At 36.2% G+C, this 21,186-nt stretch overlaps 3 protein-coding genes and 1 long non-coding RNA gene across 5 annotated transcripts; 2 read left to right on the plus strand and 2 right to left on the minus strand.

The window, feature by feature from the left end:
• Positions 1-31: 31 nt before the first annotated feature.
• On the minus strand, positions 32-4,169 carry LOC109100602 (nucleolar and spindle-associated protein 1-like). Of its 2 annotated transcripts, none has more exons than XM_019114042.2 (12): positions 3,977-4,169; positions 3,568-3,636; positions 3,340-3,480; positions 3,004-3,193; positions 2,766-2,849; positions 2,475-2,587; positions 1,960-2,010; positions 1,571-1,731; positions 1,245-1,405; positions 1,020-1,142; positions 796-901; positions 32-299 (listed from the first exon to the last, which is right to left on the minus strand). In XM_019114042.2, exons 1-12 carry the CDS (start codon positions 4,049-4,051, stop codon positions 212-214), a joined length of 1,362 nt encoding a protein of 453 aa, XP_018969587.1. In that variant the 5' UTR covers positions 4,052-4,169; the 3' UTR covers positions 32-211. The 2 variants fall into 2 exon arrangements, with proteins under 2 accessions (XP_018969587.1, XP_018969586.1); XM_019114041.2 differs by having other exon boundaries at positions 1,571-1,734; positions 3,977-4,168.
• Positions 4,170-5,072: 903 nt separating this feature from the next.
• Positions 5,073-7,149, plus strand: LOC109078148 (protein Mis18-beta-like). Its single transcript, XM_019093453.2, has 5 exons — positions 5,073-5,413; positions 5,559-5,625; positions 5,723-5,845; positions 6,711-6,792; positions 6,889-7,149. The coding sequence occupies exons 1-5, from the start codon at positions 5,182-5,184 to the stop codon at positions 6,973-6,975; spliced, it is 591 nt and encodes a 196-aa protein (XP_018948998.2). The 5' UTR covers positions 5,073-5,181; the 3' UTR covers positions 6,976-7,149.
• A 3,411-nt stretch (positions 7,150-10,560) lies between these two features.
• LOC109100607 lies at positions 10,561-12,284 on the minus strand. The gene is made up of 3 exons (XR_002019602.2): positions 12,059-12,284; positions 11,729-11,789; positions 10,561-11,016 (listed from the first exon to the last, which is right to left on the minus strand). It is a non-coding gene; the product is annotated as an uncharacterized LOC109100607 (long non-coding RNA).
• A 1,144-nt stretch (positions 12,285-13,428) lies between these two features.
• Positions 13,429-20,946, plus strand: LOC109100600 (transmembrane protein 39B). Its single transcript, XM_019114040.2, has 9 exons — positions 13,429-13,621; positions 16,797-16,988; positions 17,094-17,313; positions 17,404-17,487; positions 17,578-17,732; positions 18,355-18,697; positions 19,594-19,781; positions 20,312-20,432; positions 20,577-20,946. Exons 2-9 carry the CDS (start codon positions 16,858-16,860, stop codon positions 20,808-20,810), a joined length of 1,476 nt encoding a protein of 491 aa, XP_018969585.1. The 5' UTR covers positions 13,429-13,621; positions 16,797-16,857; the 3' UTR covers positions 20,811-20,946.
• Positions 20,947-21,186: the final 240 nt, after the last annotated feature.

A 21,186-nucleotide genomic window follows, 5' to 3' on the forward strand; every position in this document is an offset into this window, starting at 1 on the left:
TATAAAATCTTCATCTATAAATGGATTTAAAAAAAAATGAACGCTTTTGTTGGATGACCTCACCTCATACTAAGCGTATTAACCAAGCATTTACAGAAGAACCAAGTGTTCACAGAATAGCAAAATATATACAAAAGTTTGGAATAGAAAAGACGAAAGCTAAACATGTACAGTGAGTGTCTAAGATAGCAAAACAGTAAGAACACTGGAGTTAGGCCATGACCAGACCTCGTCTGGTACCCAACATCATCTCTTTCTTTTGTTTTCGGTCTTCTGTGTGCTTGGCACGTCGCTCCTCTCTGAAAATGAAAAGGCAATGTGGAGGAGTTTCAGATAATGAGACACAGGAAATTCAAATGTATGCTTGAGTTTAAAGGTTTGGGGTCGTAATATTTTTTTTTTTATGCTCTCGAAGTCTCTTATGCTCACCAAAGTTGCATTTATTTGATGAAAATACAGTAAAATAAATAATATTGTGAAATATTGTTTACAATTTAAAACTGTTCTAATATGCTGATTTGCTGCTCAAGAAATTTCTTATCAGTTTTGAAAACAGATGTGCTGCTTAATATTTTTGTGAAAACCTTGATACTTTGTTTTTAAAGATTTGAATATAAAGTTAAAAACCAGCATTTATTTGAAATATAATTTTTGTAACAATGTGAAAGTCCTTACTGTCGCTTTTGATCAGTTAAATGCATTATTGCTGAATAAAAGCATTCTTAAAAAAAAACCTGACCCTAAATTTTTGAACAGTAGTAACCAATCAATACACAACTAATATAAGCATCTCACCTGGTTTGAACTTGGTGCTGTTTATAGTTTTTCTGGTGTGAAGGAACAGTCTGAGATTTATTAAGTGCTGTGTTCTCCTCTTGAGCTCCAAATGGCTTCAGTTTTCCTGCAGAGGTAAATGAAGACAATGAAAAGCAAGCAGATACAATTCAATTCAAGTAAGCACTGCCTGACATGTAAGTTCTGGGTATTTAATCCATATTTTTGTCTGAGTGTGGACATACCTTTGTGTGGTTTGTAGGCGAGTGGACGAGAGAGACTGGCCTTCAGATCAAATGTGTTCTTCTTGGTGACACCAGGGGTGACTGATATACTGTTGTTCCCATTAAAAACAAATGGAGTAGCTCCTGTAAAAAAAAGCAAAACAACAATTAAAACCAATGCTTCATAAAATCTTTTTTTGTTGTTGATGATAAATGATTAGCGCAATGTAATGCCATTACTCTTACCAGGTGTTTTGATGGCACCAGCACTTTTATTAAGTTCAGGTTTGGTATGAACATCCGATTTCCTCCCTGGAGTGGAGGTTAGAGGGATGAGAGGAGACATACGAGCTGGAGTCTTTACCAGCGAACGCTTATATTCGTTATCGCGAGTGGTCTGCGAGAACCTTGGGAAGAAAACGCATCAGTCAACATTAAAGTACAGCTATAGAAATTGGTTACATTATAATAAACTATGTTCCATTAGTTGTCAATGCTTGGCTTCAGCACCTCAATTTCAATACTAAAAGCATTATAAACTTAAGTGAATTAGAGCCCATTGATGTACTTACCGGACATTGATTTTATTAGTGGTGAGGACAGTTGGCCTGAAGGTGGTGCTGTCCTTCAAAGCAGACTTGCTGGCAGACTGCTGAGTGAGCCTGCGTTTTTCTGCCAATGTTTTTTTCTCCTGCACTCCAGGACTGAAGAGTGACACTCTGCTAGCAGGCACCTTCTAATGGGAGACAACACCAAAGTTTGCTTATAATTTCAGGTCAATGTTCTAGAAAGAACACACTTGTTTGGCTCAGACACAATATATATGATTCTATTTGAACAAGATGTAAGATTTTTTTTCCAGTATTATAAAAATGACACTATTTGACAACGAATTCACAATGAAGCATGATGACACACAGATTAATAGTACAGCTGATATTCAAGCTTTTTGGTGACTTACAGTTTGAGCCTTTGTTTCAGCCGATTTCATCAGTGTCTTCTCTGACAGAGTCTGAAATTGCAAAAATAAATAAACCGCTTTTAAATAAAACATTTGGAACTGAAACTACACTGTTCAAACCAGTGACATTTATATATAAATAAAATATTTAATAAATAGTAATTTTTCTGTCAGCTACATCAGTTATTGTTGCTCATCTCCATTTCGTTGCAAACCTATTTTCTTCAGTGGAACTTGGTTCCATTGTTTGTTTGTTTTTATTTTAGTTTAATATTGTTTACATTTTTTTCCACCGTACAGTGGAAGTCAATGGAAACTAAAACTGTTTGGTTAGCAGCATTCTTCAAAATAATTGATTTTATGTTCCATAGAATAAAATAAGTTATACAGGTTTGGAACGACATGAGGGCGAGCAAAGGATGACAGAATTTTCATTTTTGGGTGTACAATCCCTTTAAGGACAACAACACTGGTTGTTATTATTTGACAGGCCAGGGTTTCACTCTCATTGTTACCTTCAGCTCCTTGACAGAATTCCTGAGCACCTCCATTTGTTTGTTCTTCCTTTGGACATAGGAATCAATGGACTCCATCTTTTTGAAGTGAGCCTCGTGGAGTTTCTTGAAGTCTAGGGAAGAGTGATTTGTAAATACATTACTCCAGGGCAGAGCTCAGAATGTTTGTTTACATGTGTTATGTAATGATCTCAAGTGAAACAGCGAACTAAACAAGAACAAGAAACTGTATTTTGAATAATATAGGAACTGGAAAAATATTTTGTTTTTGTGTATAAAGGATCTTATTACTAGGAGTTGTCGGCCTTAGTGCAGGTTTTCTCTTCATCAGGCCCTCAAGACGAGGGATTTTACCCACTGTTCTTCTCCCCACACCTGCAATATATTAATTTTAATAGTCAACACTACATACTCTGTGCAGGAACAAATCACAAGGTAACTTATCCATCTCATCTATAAGATCTTAATTAAAAGGTTAACTAATAACATCTACTCTCAATGAGCAACTTAATATCAAAGCAACTTCTACCTTTAACACTTGGCTCTGCAGGAGCACCTTCAGAGTCTGGATTGGTTTCCTCAGATTCTAGACCTTTCTCCACAGAATCTTCTTTAGTAGATGTTTCAGGTGGAACTGGTGTCTCGGTGTCCTTGGGTGAGGACCCCTTCCTCCTCTTGGAGCCCCTTCGGCCCTCCTCTTGTGCCAGCTTTTCTTCATTCTAAATATTATATATTTGTAAAAAAAATAAAATAAAATAATGAATTACAGAACCCTAGACGTGGATATAACGTATATATCTAAAAGTAAAATATGAAACAGTCCAGACTGAAAATAAAACTGTAGCCTACATATGCTCTTGAATACCTGAGCAGTGACAGATGTGGAGTCACTGAGCTTTCTCTTGGCAGTGCGTCCTTTCCCCCGTCGCTCGGTCACAAACGTTGCAGTGTGCGCGCCCTGCTCGTCCACGGCATCGTGCGCGTCCGCGGTGGCTGCATCATTATCCTGCAAACAATGCAATGTAATTCTGTTACAGCAACTCTTCCCATTTCAGAAAGATTATGGTGACAAATGCACAAAAATTATACTCACATTTGCAGATATCTGGTGTTGTAGTTGTTTTGAAAAGTGTTCTTTTAAAGCTTTCAACAGCTTTTCAGCCTAGAAACAAAGAAGCATTGAGCATTTAATAAAGTTGATTGGATTGTAAGTCGTTTTGGATAAAAGTGTCTGATAAATGTAAATGTAGATTTCAGTCAGTCACAAACTATCTAAATAAAAGGTTTGTGATTTCGCGCAAAAACGCCAACAACGTAACGTTAACTCAAAATCTAAAGAAAAGTTACCATACTTTAATTAGTACAGCGTTCGTATTAAAACATATTTAAGGAATCTACATTTACTCACACAAAATGCAGTCATTTGGTATCGTTAACGCTACACATGGAATGGTTTTAGGTGAACAGCACTGTTTCGCTTTACCATAGTAAACGCGATTTACCTTCATATTTGCTTTCAGTCCAACCTCTTTCGCGAGGCGCTGCAATTCCGCATATTTAAGCGAATCCAAATCCATGTTGTTTATAAACTCAGTGTAAAATCTACAGATATATAACTGTTATACTGAAATTGACGACTCCGTGATCTACAGCTCGGTTTGTTTAGGTGGGGATTTGCCGTTTGAAAAATAACGTGTTTCAAAAACAGGCTTGTCCGCTAGATGATTGGTTGAGAACCCCATGACGACACAGCACAACATCCAATAAGAAGTGGCGTTTATGTCTCGTTAGTTTTGATTGGGTAAAAGACTTTAGCGAAGGCTGGGTTTGATTAAGCGGTTTAGGGCGCCACCTAAAGTTCAAGCTAGTGTTGGGATTTATGGCTCTTTGGTTTTGTTTGGGTATTAGGGTTTAGTTCCTTTCAAAGAGCCGTTCAAAAGAACGGCTCTTTTGGCTCTTTTTAAATATTTAGTCAGTTTTAAGAAGCCAGCTTGGGGGCATCTCAGTTTATCCTGGACATAATCACAGGGAGGAATGATGAGGTGAGATTTGTAGTCAAATAATTAAAACTCAGATATCACACACCAATATCTGAGTTTGAATTATTCTGAAATATTGATTATTACCTCATTTGTCTTGTGTGGACTATATTCCATAGGGTTGCACAAATCCCTCTGCTTAGACAGTTACATCACTATTTTGGATTTACCTTTAGTACAAAGTGTGTGTGTGTGTGTGTGTGTGTGTGTAAAGCTACGTTGACTTATGTTATTCATACAATACCTACTCACAAATAAACATCAAAAACAAAGCCGGCTGCAATGAATTTCTGTGCAAAACAGCTTTTACTACAAACACTTCCACACAAGAACATTGTGAAGGATGCGTGCACAACTAATAACTAATATCATCACGCTATAAAGGGTTGGCCTGCGCTGGGTGCGCCCCTCCCCCTATAACTGTGCTGTCTCGCGGATGAGCTCATTTGTGTGCATCTGTGTGAAACACGCATAGGAAAAAAGAACGACAGAAAGAACGGCTCCCCTCCAGCCGCGACTCGGCTCCCATCGTTCATGTTTATGAGCCGTTCAAAAGAATCGGTTCGTTCGCGAACGTCACAACTCTAGTTCAAGCTCATAAATGAATGAACGTGGTAGCGTCTTTTGAACTTGTGTGAGCAAGAACAACAAAACTTGCTTATGTAATCATGTCGAACAGCACTCGAAGTTTTCTCGAAAGCTCTTATGATATCGGTCCATGTGACTCGACACAGACTAGTTCAATTGCAGATGAGCTAAGAGCAGTGAAGGACGGAGAAGTCTGTATGGTAGATTTTACGTCAAGCGTTGTTCTGCAGTGCATGACATGCAACACAGTGCTTGGAGACTCTCTCGCCATCTGTGGGGAAGTCCGGAGCCTCCAGAGTATCATTTGTTTGAGTAAGTTGTTCTCGGAATACCTTTAAAAGCATGCAGACTCAAGATTCTTAAGATATGATTGCAGCCTTGAACACTCTTGTAAAAAGCACCAAAGACAAAACACGTGGGTGACTGTGTTGTGATTATAACTCCTTTCCCTCTGAAGAAGTTTCTGAAGATGTGAGGGTAAACAAAAAGCTGGAGATGAGTTTGAATGGTCATCTGGCTTTCTCGTAAGTATAGCTGTCTGTTGATCTCAACAGTTTCAGCTTATTTCCAGCATGTGTATGTGCTGGATGTCCCATCATCCTGTGGTTTCTCTGTCTGTAGCACCCACCAAGTCCTTTACTGTGCTGGTTGCCATGGTGCCGTTGGCCTGGTTCTTCACTCCACCCCAGAACACCTGTCTGCTTTACGAAACCTCTTCCTTTTACGAAAAGAACTGATAAACTGGTGGGTGTAATTATAATGAAACCCAAAATTAAAAACTGCTAAAAATCTAACCACCCTCAGTCTATCCAAGATGTAGATGAATTTGTTTCTTCTTCAGGACACATTTGGAGAAATGTAGAATTACGTTATGGGTGCCGTCACAAGGAGAGTCCAAACAGCAGATAAAAACATAAGTACATGGATTTACAAGTAATCCACCCGACCTCAGTCTATCAGTTAACGTCAGTCAAATGTAAAACTACATGTTTGTGTGACTGGAGTCATTTGGATTAGCCTACTTGTGAACTATTGTGATGCTTTTATTAGCTGTTTGGAATGTCATTATGCCGGCACCTATTCACTGCTAATTTATATTTACATTTATGCATTTAGCAGACGTTTTTATCCAAAGCGACTTACAGTGCATTCAGGCTAACATTTTTTACCTAACATGTGTTCCCTGGGAATCAAACCCACAACCTTTTGCGCTGCTTACGCAATGCTCTACCACTGAGCCACAGGAACAAAAATATATTCCCTTCTCTGCATTTACAGACCCCTCTCTAATCATTTAGCAGACGCTTTTATCCAAAGCGATTTACAGTGCATTCAGGCTAACTTTTTTTTTTACCTAACATGTGTTCCCTGGGAATCAAACCCACAACCTTTTGTGCTGCTAATGATCCAATGGTGAGCAAGTGATGTAATGCTAAATAAGAATCTGTTCTGATGAAGAAACAAAATCATCTACTACCTGGATGGCCTGAGAGTGAATAAATGTTCATTTTTATGTACATTTCTATTTTTGGCTAAACCATTCATTTAACTCTTTTAATAGATTCTTAAATCAGATTTTTTATTATTTGATAAATGGTTTACATTTTAGCTACATGCTAAGAAGTGGTGCACGTGTTAAAGCCTCCAAAATCAACTTCAAACACAGACTCATGGACAAAAATATTAAAGAGGTGAGTATTTTTGCCAATAAATAATAACCATTTATTTTACAGAAGGGGATCAACTCACTTGGGTAAAACATTGTGAATTCCTTTTCTCCTTTCTAGCTGAAGCAGGATTTAGAAGCTCAGCTGAAGCAGGTGAAGATTCTGGAAGGAATGATGGAGAAATTGTGCACACACAATGTAAGCTAAAGCAATGCTGGCATGGAATATGTAGTGGTTTTGTTCTAACTGCTTAAAGTGTATTTATATTTTTGTATTATGTATTGAATAACAATAAAATTTTTTGGAAATGTTTAAAATGAGTGAAATACTAACTATATTGGTTATTGTATTTCTTTATTTACATTTATGTGCAGAGAAAGGAATGGTATAACAGTAAATAACAGTATATATTGTTGTATTATTAAAGAAAAATGTCTAACCTCTTACACTACCAGATGAAATATAACACTGAAGAAAGAAAACACAACACGTTTATGATTGGCACCATGCTGCTTTTTTATTGCTAAAATTTAATATTTTTTTGTACAAAATCATGCGGGGTGCATCTGTAGTGCATAGATCAGACTAAGCATAGAGTTTTACATTCAGAGGCAAAATCAGCAATGCAAATTAGGCAATCAAAGCATATAAACTTATGTTCTGCACTATTTGCATTGAACATGAAAAAGAACTTGTAATTTTATTCCATTTAAACTCACAATTGTTAGTTTTGGTAAAACACTGTATCTTGCCTCTTGAATCACAGACTTGTTACATTTTCATTATACAATACTCAAATCCAAAAAAGTAACATTTTTAATGATTACATCTGTGAATAATTTACAGCAGCGATAAACCTTTGGGATGTCATGCATTTGAAAAGGAAGTCACAACATTGGTCCACTCATAGATTTATCACATTTCTGCATAAATATGTTCAAGCAAAGCTTAATTATTGCATGCAGCACAAAACATTTTTTATTTTCTACCATGCATCAACAAAAGTTTTTTGCACTCTTATTAAAAAAAAAAAAATACTAGTTAATTCCTAACGATTCTTTTTCATTTTGTGAATGTATTGTGGTATATTGTTTACCTAGGATTCACTAAGACAATGAATCATCAGAGTGTCACAAACTGCTACCAGAACACTGCTCATATTGCTGTTAATGAAAATAAGCTGTAAATATACATACAGCTTATGTGCGTTCCACAATGGTTTGTATGTAAACATGCAAGGTCAATAGAAGGACATAAGCCCTGCATATATATATATATATATTTACTACCTATCAACTTTCTTCCACCGGTCCAAAATAAAAGAGGTTTTTCATATTTGTCAGACCCTCTGTGCTACTAGGTCTGTGCTACCAAATATGAGCAATGGGATGTTCTGGATAAAACGCTTACCACTGTCACAAATATGCTACAGATTTCTATTTCACAAAAACACCACTCAACTATTCCGACACTATAATTCATGCATAAACTGGTTATTGCTTCTAAACATTGAACTTAATACACATCATGGCTTGCATATCTTTGAGTATATTTAAAAATATAGTTTGCATTCCAGTCACTGAGGTATTTATCTACATTACAATGCTTTGATAATTGCTTTATGCCACTTAATATACTACATGTTACTTTAAAATCGAGATTTTCTGCTACTAGGAATAATCTACCCACAGCTCTAGTCTGAGACAACATTACCTGATGGAGAATGCTAATTTTGAGGTATGAATACAAACACAGTTCTGGGTTACCCTTTCTAATCAGAGAATACGGTGTCTGATTATTACAGACCAAATAACATTTCAGGATCAACCATTTCCATAATAAGGAATCATCTTGAAACAGGTGTGAAATGAAACTCTTCACTTCTTCTAAGCCACCAAGACAAATTTTCTGCCGTTAGGGACTTTCGTTTTAATCCGAGTCAACTATTTTGGGCCCAGAACTTAATTTTGCACAGTACAAACTAGGACAAACTCACACAGTGCTTATGAAACATATATATGCTTTTCAGCATGGCTAGCTGCACGTCAATACCAACCGCCATTTTTCTAATCCTCAGCATGCTACAACACTTCATTATTAACTAATAGTGATTACCTGTGAATAAACAACTGTGTTTGCCGATTAAAAACTAAAACGAACAAATTTAGCATGAGTGAAAATGACTCGCCTAATCACCTCTTAACCAAATCGATCAAGATGTAGATGCTGCATCCATGGTGTTTACTAACTAAATCATTATCTGCCTATTTTATTTTCTAAACGACTTTATTATAGCATATACTGAATGTCACTACGACTATTAAACTCAGCAAGCATCGCTACCGTACATGCATGGCCATGTTTATGCTGGCACTACAAATCCCGCCACCCTAAAGCAAGCGGATGAAACTATACATCATTTAATGGAAGACATTGGTGATTTTGTTGTTTTTGCGAACAACTTGTCACTTGTTTGTACAATATACATATTCATCTCAAAACAAGACAAAGGAAAGAAACAAATATTGCACATTTCCCACACTGAGGCCTCACTACTCTTCCTCCCATGAAAATTCATACTCGGTACATGACACTCTAATTTCTACCAATCCATATGATAGAAACTACTGTAAAAACAAAACTAAAACTGGGTACATTTTCTCAACACAGATGAAGTTAAATTCCTATGTTCACAGTGCACTGTTGCTGAGGACCGAACAATGGCTGTGACCAACTTGCCATAATCTATTTAAGATTAAATCATACTAAACTATTAACAACTATTTAAAAACATTGTGACCAGGGTCTAACATTTAACAATTCTACTGCCTTTCTTCAGGCCTAATGAGGATGATAATCATGAGAATGTTACTAGATGAAAATGACACGTTTATTTCACTCTATTTTATTCTCTTGGAAAACATGAAGGACAAATAGATACTGGCAGCCAAACCTTTGGAATAATTCAGATTTCTTTTTAATGGTTTTGATTTTATGCTCACCAAGGCTACATTTATTTGATTAAAAATACAGTAAAAACAGTAATAATGTAAAACATTTTATTTTATTTTGTTTTCTATTTTTATATATTTCAAAATGTAATTTGTTTCTGTAATGGCAAAGCAAAATTTTCAACATATGCTGGAGTCTTCAGTGTCACATGATCCTTCAGGACACAATAGTTAAAAAAACGTAATTATTCCAAACTTTTTGCCGACAGAGTCCGACCAGTGAACTACAAGGTCTCTATATGATTTGTGTGATATTCCCAAACCTATTAATAAAATAACACACATGAAGTGAAAAGAAACACGCTCACTCTTCCAACCGATTTCCAAACCATCTGACAGACAATGACTCTATTTACATTACTGCGAGAAAAGCGTGCGAGTATAGTTTGATCGGAGTGCTCGCTGTGTGGGTCTGAGCTGTGGTAACTTCTGAGGTAGTAAAATAATTATATTTCATTATGTCCTGCATCTCATTAGCACCCCATCCCCACTAGAAAGGTTTAACTGTGGAATTTATAAAGCTTATGCTCAGGTCAGTATGCCACGGTCTGTCTGTTTGCCAGTACAAGTACACAGAAAACATGAAAGCATGGTTCATGGTTTTGCAAAAGCACCAATATGAGTTCTGAATTAAGAGAACAGCTATCTGTCTACAGTTTGTTGTCTCAGAAATAAAATTTTCAGCCATTTTCAAGACTTAATAAATGACCAAATAGTGCTTTACTGGTAGGTTTAAAGCTAAGCAATGGAAATAGACAATTGGGTGACAGGAGCTTTAAAAAAAAAAAAAAAAAAACGACGTGTCTAGGCACTTAATCTGCAGATAATAAAACTGTTGGATGAAGCTACTTCATCTTGTTTGCATGATTTAGTTTTAAAATGTGCATTTGTTTTACCTGCAAAGCAAGTGCGCTTCCACTATTTCCATTTTCACTTTTTTTTACACAACCTGCAACCATATAAATACTACACTGGACTTTTTTTTATAACAAATAGGACCAGGAGATGGCTCTGTACTGTGGCACAATTGTGTTACTTTTTTGGGCACATGAAGAGCTTATGGTTCTTTCATGGATAAAAACAACTTCAGTTGTCGTCTTCAAAGTGCAGAGATGATATGTTCATAGACCAATGACAGTTGGTATGCTGAACAAACATTTCCCTTGAATAATGCTGGAGGAAAGTCAACTTATCGGGATGGAGAGCAGTTTGAAGAACAAAGACATGATGGTCTCATCTGCACAGAATGGACATATGAAAAAGATCAGATAAGGCAAGGAGGTAGGGCTGGGTTGATAATGTTGATTTTAATCAGTCTTTATTTTAATAAACCAATATCAGTTTTTAAATCCCATAATCAATCTTTTAGTTCATGCTATTTTGTTGATGTGTGCACAAAACTTCACTAAACATTATATGTAGCACACCTGCCATCCAATAATCACAAAAGACCCTAACAGTATTAGCTTTTAAATCATGACAATTTTTTCACAAAATTCAAGCAATAAATATTATTTTGACAATATATTTTAATATTAAACAGAAACAGTACAACTTGCATGTACTACAAGCAATTTAAATGTTTGTATAAATCAAACTACATTTTACTGAAGTGTTTTAACTTATATTGAATAAATCAAATAACATTTTTGTGTTGGTGTGGGTTATTATTGTTAAAAAAATAAACAACAAATGAACTTAAAAGTTTGGACTTGTTCATTTTACCTCTAATATTATTGAAATGTACCAAGTGATAGGGTTCTTTGTGGTTTACAACATTAGTACATGTACGTTACTGTACTTGATATATACCCAAATGAATTGAAATCAGAATCAAATAAAGACATTGTGAATCCTAATCAAACTAATTTGATAAATCAGTGTCAACACCCAGCCCTACTACAAGGAAGTAAGTTATCTTGATAATTTTGCTGCACAAACTGACCTACCTGGTCAAGAGATCCTTTCATGACTGCTCCTTTCTCTTCTTGATATGACATATGAAGGGCACTGTTTTGATAAAAAAAAGCAGGTTAATTAAGATCTGCATTCTCGTTTAACAATACAGTTATTAGTTCTAGAGGACTTATGAAAGGAAAGGAATAAGTGCTTGAAAGAACAATGAAACTGAATACACAGCCAACTAATGTGCATCTCTTCTCCTGCACAATGCATGACCATCTACCGAGTGACGCAAGTGCTGGAATGCGAAACTGCAACACAAGGATTAGACAAAGACAAGCTCCTGTAGTGCAGGTCAACACTCGTCGTGCGTTTACCGTCTCCGGTGATCTCGCACTGGTTTCGAAGCGAGTGAACTGGAACTAAAAGTCACCTCCATCATATTCGTCGGTTGAGAACGACGGGCCAGGCTCTGAGATGTTCGGTGAGCCTGGCCCCGCTGTGCTGCTGCGGCGGAGGACTGCGCGCTACGCCATTTCGGTCCCGTGTGCTCTGCTGCTGCTGCTGCTGCTGCTGCTGCTCTTCCGGCGCGCATCGGTGTCTGCGCTCTGATTGGGCAGCCGAGCGATCCTTCAGACCAACAAGACCCGCCCTCTGGGACAATTAATAAAATTATTTTACTGTCTATATTAATAACGGGCACCAGTCTACAGAATAAAAAATTAACAGTTATAAATAAACAGTTATAAAAGCATTATAAATAACAACCAAGAACCATGAGAAAGGTAGAAAAAAACCCAAATCAAATAAAAAAAAAAAACAATAAGAAGATAAGTGAAAGAACATGAATAATTCACATACTTAATATTTTGTTCATGATTATTTAGGAAAAACTTTGAGTTTTGAAGCCTTATGCTCACCAAGGCTGAATTTATCTGATCAAAAATACAGTAAAAATAGTAATATTGTGAAATATGATTAAAATACAAAACAACTGTGAAGGCAAAGCTTAACTGTCACCAGGCTCCTGTCACGATCCTTCAGAAATCATTCTAATACGTTTATTTGGTGCTCAAGAAACGTTTCTTATTATTTTTAATGTTGAAAACTGGTGAGCTGCTTAATATTTTTTCAGAATTTTTTTATAAATATAAATTTAAAAGAACAGCATTTATTTTAAACAGTTTTTCTAAACGTTGTGGATGACTTTGTCACTTTTGATCAATTTAATGTGTTCTTGCTGAATAATTTCTATAATAATAAACAAATATTACTGACCCTAATTTTTTATAAAATAGTGTATGTGTTTGGACTTTAGCTACAATTTTTATAAGAATATTTAAAATATATTTAAATACAGACGTGTGGAGGGAGATTTGTTTATTTTGCATATAAACGAGGACAGATTACTGATTGAATAAATAAACGACTGTATTAATATTATACAACGCGTGGAATGCAAATAGCTAAACTAAGTAAATATTTTAAAAACTAACACTGCACTGACACTGAATAAAAATAGTAGCCTGGTGTTATGGCTTGACTAAGTTAATGAATGTGGATAAAGCACAGAATGCATGAACCATTCCTAACCGGTTTTGTGTAATGTATGTGCCTGAGCCTTGGCCACATGATGTGCTTTGATTTTGATACACACACACACACACACACACACACACATTGGTTTTGATCACACACACACACACACACACACACACACACACACACAGAATACGCAAGCACGCACGTTTGCCTCCTCCCCCTGCGCGTGCGTGCGTCTGCGGTACAACATCAACAGAATGAGCTCTCCTCGTTCACTGTCAGAAATTAAACAAAACCCTTTACATCCCAAGTAATTAAGTCTGTATCTAGGTATTGAGTGCGTTTCAAACTAAATCTCACAGTCGCCTTATCCGGACTAAACTCTGCGGTTGAAAGTGGTAAGAGATTTTCTGCGATTTCTCGAAATTAAATTATGTGCAGATGCAACAGTGCTAGGCCGCAGGCTTATAATCGAGCATGCATTTGTTTTTATGGGCGTTAGATTCAACCAGACCCGAGAAATTGTTGTTGCATTATTTGTTTTTATGGGCGTTAGATTCAACCAGATTTGGTTTCAGAATTTTCAACCTACTTGTTTAACAGCAACGCTTCCGCAAAAGTTGTCTGTCAATAAAGACTGGGCTGCAAAACACCAGAGCGACCAGGAAAGATTGTTCCCTATCTTAAGCAGGATAAAAATTCTTCAAAATCTAACCATAACACAAATGCATTTTTATATTTGTTATAGTGAGAACAACTTTGTGGCACGTGCATTGGCAAGCCAGTTGTGCTCCATCATGCGGGTCTTCTTTCTATCAATGTCCTGTGCACGGGGTTCCTGCGTGGTTTAGAAAAGTATGGAAAAGTATGGAAGTAAATACCAGGTCTGGAAAAGTATGGGAAAAAAAATTGCATTTCCAGACTTTTGCCCCCTATATTGTTTTTTATAATAGAAAATTAAGAATTTAGGCCTAATGAAAGTTTATCGTACAAGAAGTGTTTTAATGGCAGCTGTTTAGTGATTCTTTAGTGATAGTTAAATACGACTGAATAAATTCAAGGTGCACTTTTTCATTATGCAAAATGTTTTGCGTTTTGGGTTTCTTCTTACAATATTCTTAGCACTGTATTAAATAGCCTCAAGGGCCTTTGCAAAAATAAGAATCCATTAAACTTAGCATATAGGACAATGCACACTGAGCCACCTAATGCGCCATCAGCCCAATTTGTGGTGTGTGTTTTTTTTTTTGGCCGCCACAGAGTATAGGAGTATGATATTAGAGGTGCTACCGTAAGGAAAGCCAAATTTTGAGTAAGTGGATCTCTACTAATTCATATGCATCCATGCTCTTGTTTTATTCATAGTAAGATGGCAGTGATGCACAAAGGAAATAGGTTATAGGTCACAAAAAGTTTCTTATGTGCATGCAAATCTGTATTTTATAATTATTGTTTTTTAATGTTATTGTAGGTGCTTTGCATGTTGTCACTTTAAGAAAATCAATTTTAAAAACCCTGAAAAAATACAAATATTTACTGCTACTAAATATCTACTACTGTACTATGTACCAAATATAAAGCTGGAAATAATGCTGTATTGAACCATTTATGTTAAATATGGACCAAAAATCTACTGAGAAGTCTGGAAATGTATGGAATTTTGAAATGGAAAAAGTCTAGGAACCCTGTGTGCATGAGACCAGTGATGATGGATCTCTATATGGTTGGCTAGGTTTGCATGGGGATAAATCTGCTGAGCAATGAGCCCTAAAATGACAAAACTTAATGTAGACACACTCAATGCAAACCAGTTTGATTTAGTAAGTTTCACTGGTTTGACAATCGCTGCCATAAAAGGCTTTACAATGCATCTAAAAAAAAAGTTACAGACCCTTCAGATAGGTCCAAGGCACAAGTGAAAGTAGCCTACAGTTACAATATGAGCTATTTGAGGAAGAGTTTACGAACATACAGTTAGTCAATTCATTCATTGCAAGAGCAGTGGTGTTGGTAACTTACAGTAACATCATGTTAGAACTGGCCAGGATCTAAAAACAAACTAATTTTCTTTAAAACCTGTTCAGATATTACAATATTGCAGCATAGGGGTCCACACCAAAAAAAAATACATTTTTGTATTCTCTGTAATTTGTCCTGCAGACCTGGTAAAACTTCATTGTGTGCCACCATATTGCTGGAATGACAATAAACTAAACATGATTTGACCTTTAATAACATAGTATGGTGTCTTGACTGGGTCTTAAAATACCATGAAAAAAATACCATGGTATGTGAATTAATTCAGTATCCAGTGCTCTGGATCTGTTTGGATAGGATTAGCTTACTAAGAAACTTATTGTCATTTAATCTCATTAGATATGTTTAATACATCACATTAAGCAAAAAACTTGCTTTTTGCATCTTTAATTTGTCAAACGTAGTTGGTTGTCCACATATTCCATCCACTAAAACAATTTGCATACTGTGCACAGGCGGCATTCATCCTGAATTCTGCAGAAATACCAAGATAAATGGTAGTAGCTATTGCAAACATTGTGATCTTCTGAACAACTTGTGATGATGGTAACCGTAAACAAAGATGTAGAATAATGTATCTGTAATAAGCATTAAATTACTTGATTTATTGTATAATAACACAATAACGAGATTGGCATCTAATAATATTTGGTAATAAATCGTGTATAGTCATCAATAAAGTATAGTTGTGAACAATGCATGATACACTAGCAACATGCTTTTTTATGTTGATTTATTAGGTATGCATTAAATGAACAAAAGTGATAGAAAAAACATTTACAATGCTTCAAAATATTTACATTTAAAATAAATTGTTTTTTGAACTTTCTAAAATTCTTTAAATCACAGTTTCCACAAACCTATTCAAGGGATAGGTCACAAAAAAGAAAATTGTCATAATTTACTCACCCTCATGTCGTTCCAAACCTGTATGAGTTTGTTGAACATAAAATAAGATATTTTGAAGAATGCTGGTAATCGAACAGTCGATGGTCCCCATTGACCACCATAGTATTTTTTCCCTACTATGGAAGTCAATGGGGACCAACAACTGTTTGACTCTTCAAAATATCTTCTTTTGTGTTCAATACTTATACAGGTTTGGAACGACATGATCGGGGAGTAAAAGATGACACAGTTTTCATTTTTGGGTGAACTATTCCTATTCCTAGCACAACTGTTTTCAACACTGATAATAAAAAATGTTTCTTGGAGCAGCAAATTAGAGTAATTTCTGAAGAATCATGACACTGAAGACTAGAGTAATGGCTACTGAAAATTTGGCTTTGTCATCACAGGAATAAATTACATTTTATATTAGAAAATAGAATAGAAACAAAAATGTAATTGTAATATTTCATGATATTCCTGTATTTACTGTATTTCAAAAACATTCAATATTAGCATAGCGTATTTAATACAAAACCTCCATCAGCAGTGATTTTTTTATAGGCTACATACTGTAAGATCTCATTTTTTGTCCTGACTCATTCTTATAGTGTGTTTGGAACTTGGTGTTATTTGTTTTCCTGCTAGTATCTAAAGTGTAACCAACTAGAAGTGCAAAAAAACTGAGAGGGGGGAGAGTGGATCTGGAATGGCCGGAGGAAGAAGAGGAGCGAATAGAACGACATATTGTCGTTCTCCGCTGAGCAGTGAGACGGGTTCCGTTGGCAACGGTAACCACTCCACCAGCTCACCCGTGACAGGTGTGAGATCACGAACCAGGTGGGGGCACGTTTGACCAAAATGGTACACATAATAAACGAATGTTCTGTTGCTATGATAAAATCCACCTCCAATGTTTAAAATAACATGCTGTGTGGTCATCAGGAATGGATCCGGGACGGGAATGTCTAGCCCTCCGCTGGCCACTCAGACGGTGGTGCCACTGAAGCACTGTAAGATTCCGGAACTCTCCCTGGACAGGAGAGTCCTGTTTGAGCTCTACCTGTTTGTGTGCCATCTTATAGCTCTGTTTGTGCATTACGTCAACATCTACAAAACAGTGTGGTGGTACCCCCCCTCGCACCCACCTTCACACACCTCTCTAGTGAGTCACATGTCATAACTCTTAAATTAAACTCCACAGAAGCATCCAATGTTCATTTTTCCACAAAATGAATTGCTTTTCTCTCTGCAGAACTTCCACCTCATTGATTATAATATGTTGGTGTTCACCATCATAGTGCTGGCTCGCAGGCTAATTGCTGCCATTGTAAAAGAGGTAATGTGCATTATCTCCTAGCTCTTCATTCCATTTTAATAGCTTTAAAAATGAATGTTGTGCATTCTTTTCCTCTTCTTTGCTCCAAAGGCATCACAAAATGGGAAGTTGTCCTTCCCGCACTCTGTCTTCCTTGTGACGGCACGTTTTGCCGTTCTGACTCTTGCAGGATGGAGTCTGTGTCATTCACTTATTTCTCTCTTCAAGACGTATTCCGTACTCAGCCTGCTCTTCCTCTGCTATCCGTGAGTAATAATCTACACACCCGCTGCTGTTGATGCAAATGTTTTCAGGTGTTGTCATATTTACCATTGTTTTGTGAGATTTCGCGGGTGAAATCCAGTCATTTCAACAGGAATCCATGTGATCTTGAATTTCTTGTGAAGGTGAAAGATTTCCCTCACAGATTTTGCATCAGGTTCAAGTTGGTCGCACAAATTTGCCATGTTGGCCGACAGAAAGCTGGTTGGTCCGAAAGTGACTTCTGTGTGAGATATGAATAATGGACCTTTTTGCCCATGATATTTTGCTAATGTGACTGCACCTTTACTGCTTTCATAATGCATGTATGATGGGTCATGATGGCTGACTTGCTTCTGATAATATGATATTATTTTGATCTTATTATTTTGATCTTATGGTCTATATGACAGATAGATAGATAGATAGATAGATAGATAGATAGATAGATAGTAAGTAGAGTAGTACTTTGATGTTCACTTTGATGTTTTCCTGATTTATATGTGCAATTATTTTAAAGGAGATTTGAGTCATCAATTCAGAAAAGTCATGGCTATCTGTTTTATAATATTTGTAATTAATTCAGTTGTATTATATTGTAATATTTCATCTATCTTTCCCCCTCAGGTTTGGAATGTACATCCCTTTCTTCCGACTCAGCTGTGACTTCCGGAGGGCTGGATCCATGTCCCCATTGGGCAGCATGAGTTCTAAAGAGGTGAGCAGTGCTGCTTTGGGCCGTGGGGGACGGGACTATCTGTCCGTCCTGAAGGAAACATGGAAACAGCACACCAGTCAGCTGTACAGTGTTCAGCCCATGCCCACCCATGCCTGCTGTCTCTCTCCTGACCTCATCCGCAAAGAAGTGGAGTACCTGAAGATGGACTTCAACTGGAGGATGAAGGAGGTGTTGGTTAGCTCCATGCTCAGTGCCTACTACGTGGCGTTCGTACCTGTTTGGTTCGTCAAGGTGAGTGCATCGACAAGTGGTCTTATGGGCATAAACACACATACAGTGTGTGGACTGAGAGAACAGGTTTGGTTGATAAGGAACAGGTGATTCATGTGTAATGAGTCGATAAATTGAAATCAGACTGGCTGTAGGCAAAAATCAATCTTGGTGTTTAAACCAGCAAATGCAAAATGTTTTCCCAGATATTATTTTTATGGCTTTCTATCTGCCCTCAATGCAAAACTTTGGTTTCGGTCTGCTGAAATTCCTCTGGATGGAATTGGTGTAATAGTTTGTTTTATTAAAAAGAACATCTGTCAACTTTGACAATACATTTTTCAATGCAAGCTGCTACAAAACAATGAATCTTCAATTATATCACAGTTGTTTTTGCTTATGATGCTCACTGCTTATAACTGTTCAAAGGCTTTGGATCAGTAATATTTAATTTTTTTTCTTCATAAATCACTAATTCGCTGATTTGTTGCTCATGAAACATTGCTTTATATTATCTGTGTTGTAATGTCAGTCAGTATTAACAGTTTTGTCGTTTCATATTTTTATGTAAACCATAATGTTAAATCAGGGTTTTCTCATGAATAAAAATTCAAAAGAACAGCATTTATTTGAAATAGATCTTTTGTAACATTATAAATAGTTTAACAGTGACTTTTAATCAGATGTCATTGACTAATATAAGTATTAATTTATTTTTTTTAAAATGACACCCCAAGCTTTTGAACACTAATGTGCATCAAAAATAAGCATTGTGATATATAAAGACATGCTTATGTATATTATAGATTTTGTGTTATAGGTGGCACAGCACATTTTGTCTGAGACATAAATATTTTAAATAAATTGCTTTACATTCATGCATATGGCTCTTTCTTAATTTTTCTGTTTGTGTTTAGAGCACACAATATGTAGATAAACGCTGGTCCTGTGAGCTGTTCATCCTGGTCTCTGTCAGTACTTCTGTCATTCTGATGCGGCACCTGTTACCTCCCCGCTACTGCGACCTGCTCCACAAAGCTGCCGCTCACCTGGGCTGCTGGCAGAAGGTCGATCCTTCCCTCTGCTCAAACGTCCTCCAACATATGTACGTCTGACCTGGGGTTATAGAAATGGCATAAGTTTAGGTCGTGTTAGGTTTTTGTGGGGTTTTGGATAATATTCTTTTTAGTGCTAAAATGTAAGTATAGCAAGGTGCTGAATAATTCCAAATGCATTTACAAAAGAGCCTAATTTAAATTCTTGTTCACAGTCTGATGTGCACTTAGCCTTAAAAGAATACCTGCATTGTGTTGCATGTTTCAACATGTTCATTGGATCTTGGGTGTTGCCGTCAACAACAGATTTATTTATAGCATGTTAAAAGAATTTGAAGCCAAGCCATTTTTTTTTTTGTTACCTACATTGGTTTTCAAAAATCACAACTAGAACAGATTTCTGTCTCATACTGATTTAAAACTGTTTTTGCTAAATAATATTACCTCATTCAATTAATTTTTTTTATTTATAAAAAAAAATTGTTTTTTTGCATTAAAAATTGTTGTCAAAATGCATTGAAAAATGACATTTTTTATTTTTTTGTAAGGTGTAATAGCTTTCTTTATCTGTTTCCTGCAGATGGACAGAAGAGTACACGTGGCCACAAGGAGTTTTGGTCAAGCACAGTAAAAATGTTTATAAGGCCATGGGCCATTATAACGTAGCAGTTCCCTCAGATGTCTCGCATTATCGTTTCTATGTAAGTATAAGCTGTAGATGAACTCTAGAACAATTTTGAATGGAAATGTTTTTAGAAACATTATTACAAAGAGTTAATAATATATTAATGGGAATGATATTGCAATAACCACTGTTCCCCTCTTTTTTCCCTTTCTTTTAACAGTTTTTCTTCAACAAACCTCTTCGAATATTAAACATTCTCATAATCCTGGAAGGTGCAATGATATTCTACCAGCTATATTCACTCATGTGTTCAGAGAAATGGCATCAGATGATATCATTAGCTCTAATATTATTCAGTAATTATTATGCCTTTTACAAACTGCTCAGAGACAGAATAGTTCTGGGAAAAGCGTATTCGTATTTAGCCAGTGCCTCCAATCAGAAAGTCAGTTAGACAAGGATAAATTATTGTCAGTTATAACAAATGAGCATAAAAAACATGCATGAGAGCTGTTTATTTTTTCTACAAGTGCATTTATGTCTATGTACTTACTTGCCATGAAATAAAAAGGAATCATATTTTTGTACTATGGCTGGTTCTCTGTAGTTTTCTTTTAAAGGACCTAGTCAAACAAAATGGTGTTTATTTATTTTGAATCAAATACTACAAGTAAGCACTATTTTTATCATCATCTTAATATTTCTTAGGTTTATCATTAGACTGTTACTGTACCATAACCTCCTCTAGATGGCGACAAACATCTCTCAAAGATAAAGATTTCTGTCAACGATTGACTGTAATGAATCCTGGCATTTACAAAGCTATTTCG

Source organism: Cyprinus carpio, chromosome B13, assembly GCF_018340385.1.
Source record: "Cyprinus carpio isolate SPL01 chromosome B13, ASM1834038v1, whole genome shotgun sequence".
NCBI classification, from domain to species: Eukaryota; Metazoa; Chordata; class Actinopteri; order Cypriniformes; family Cyprinidae; genus Cyprinus; species Cyprinus carpio.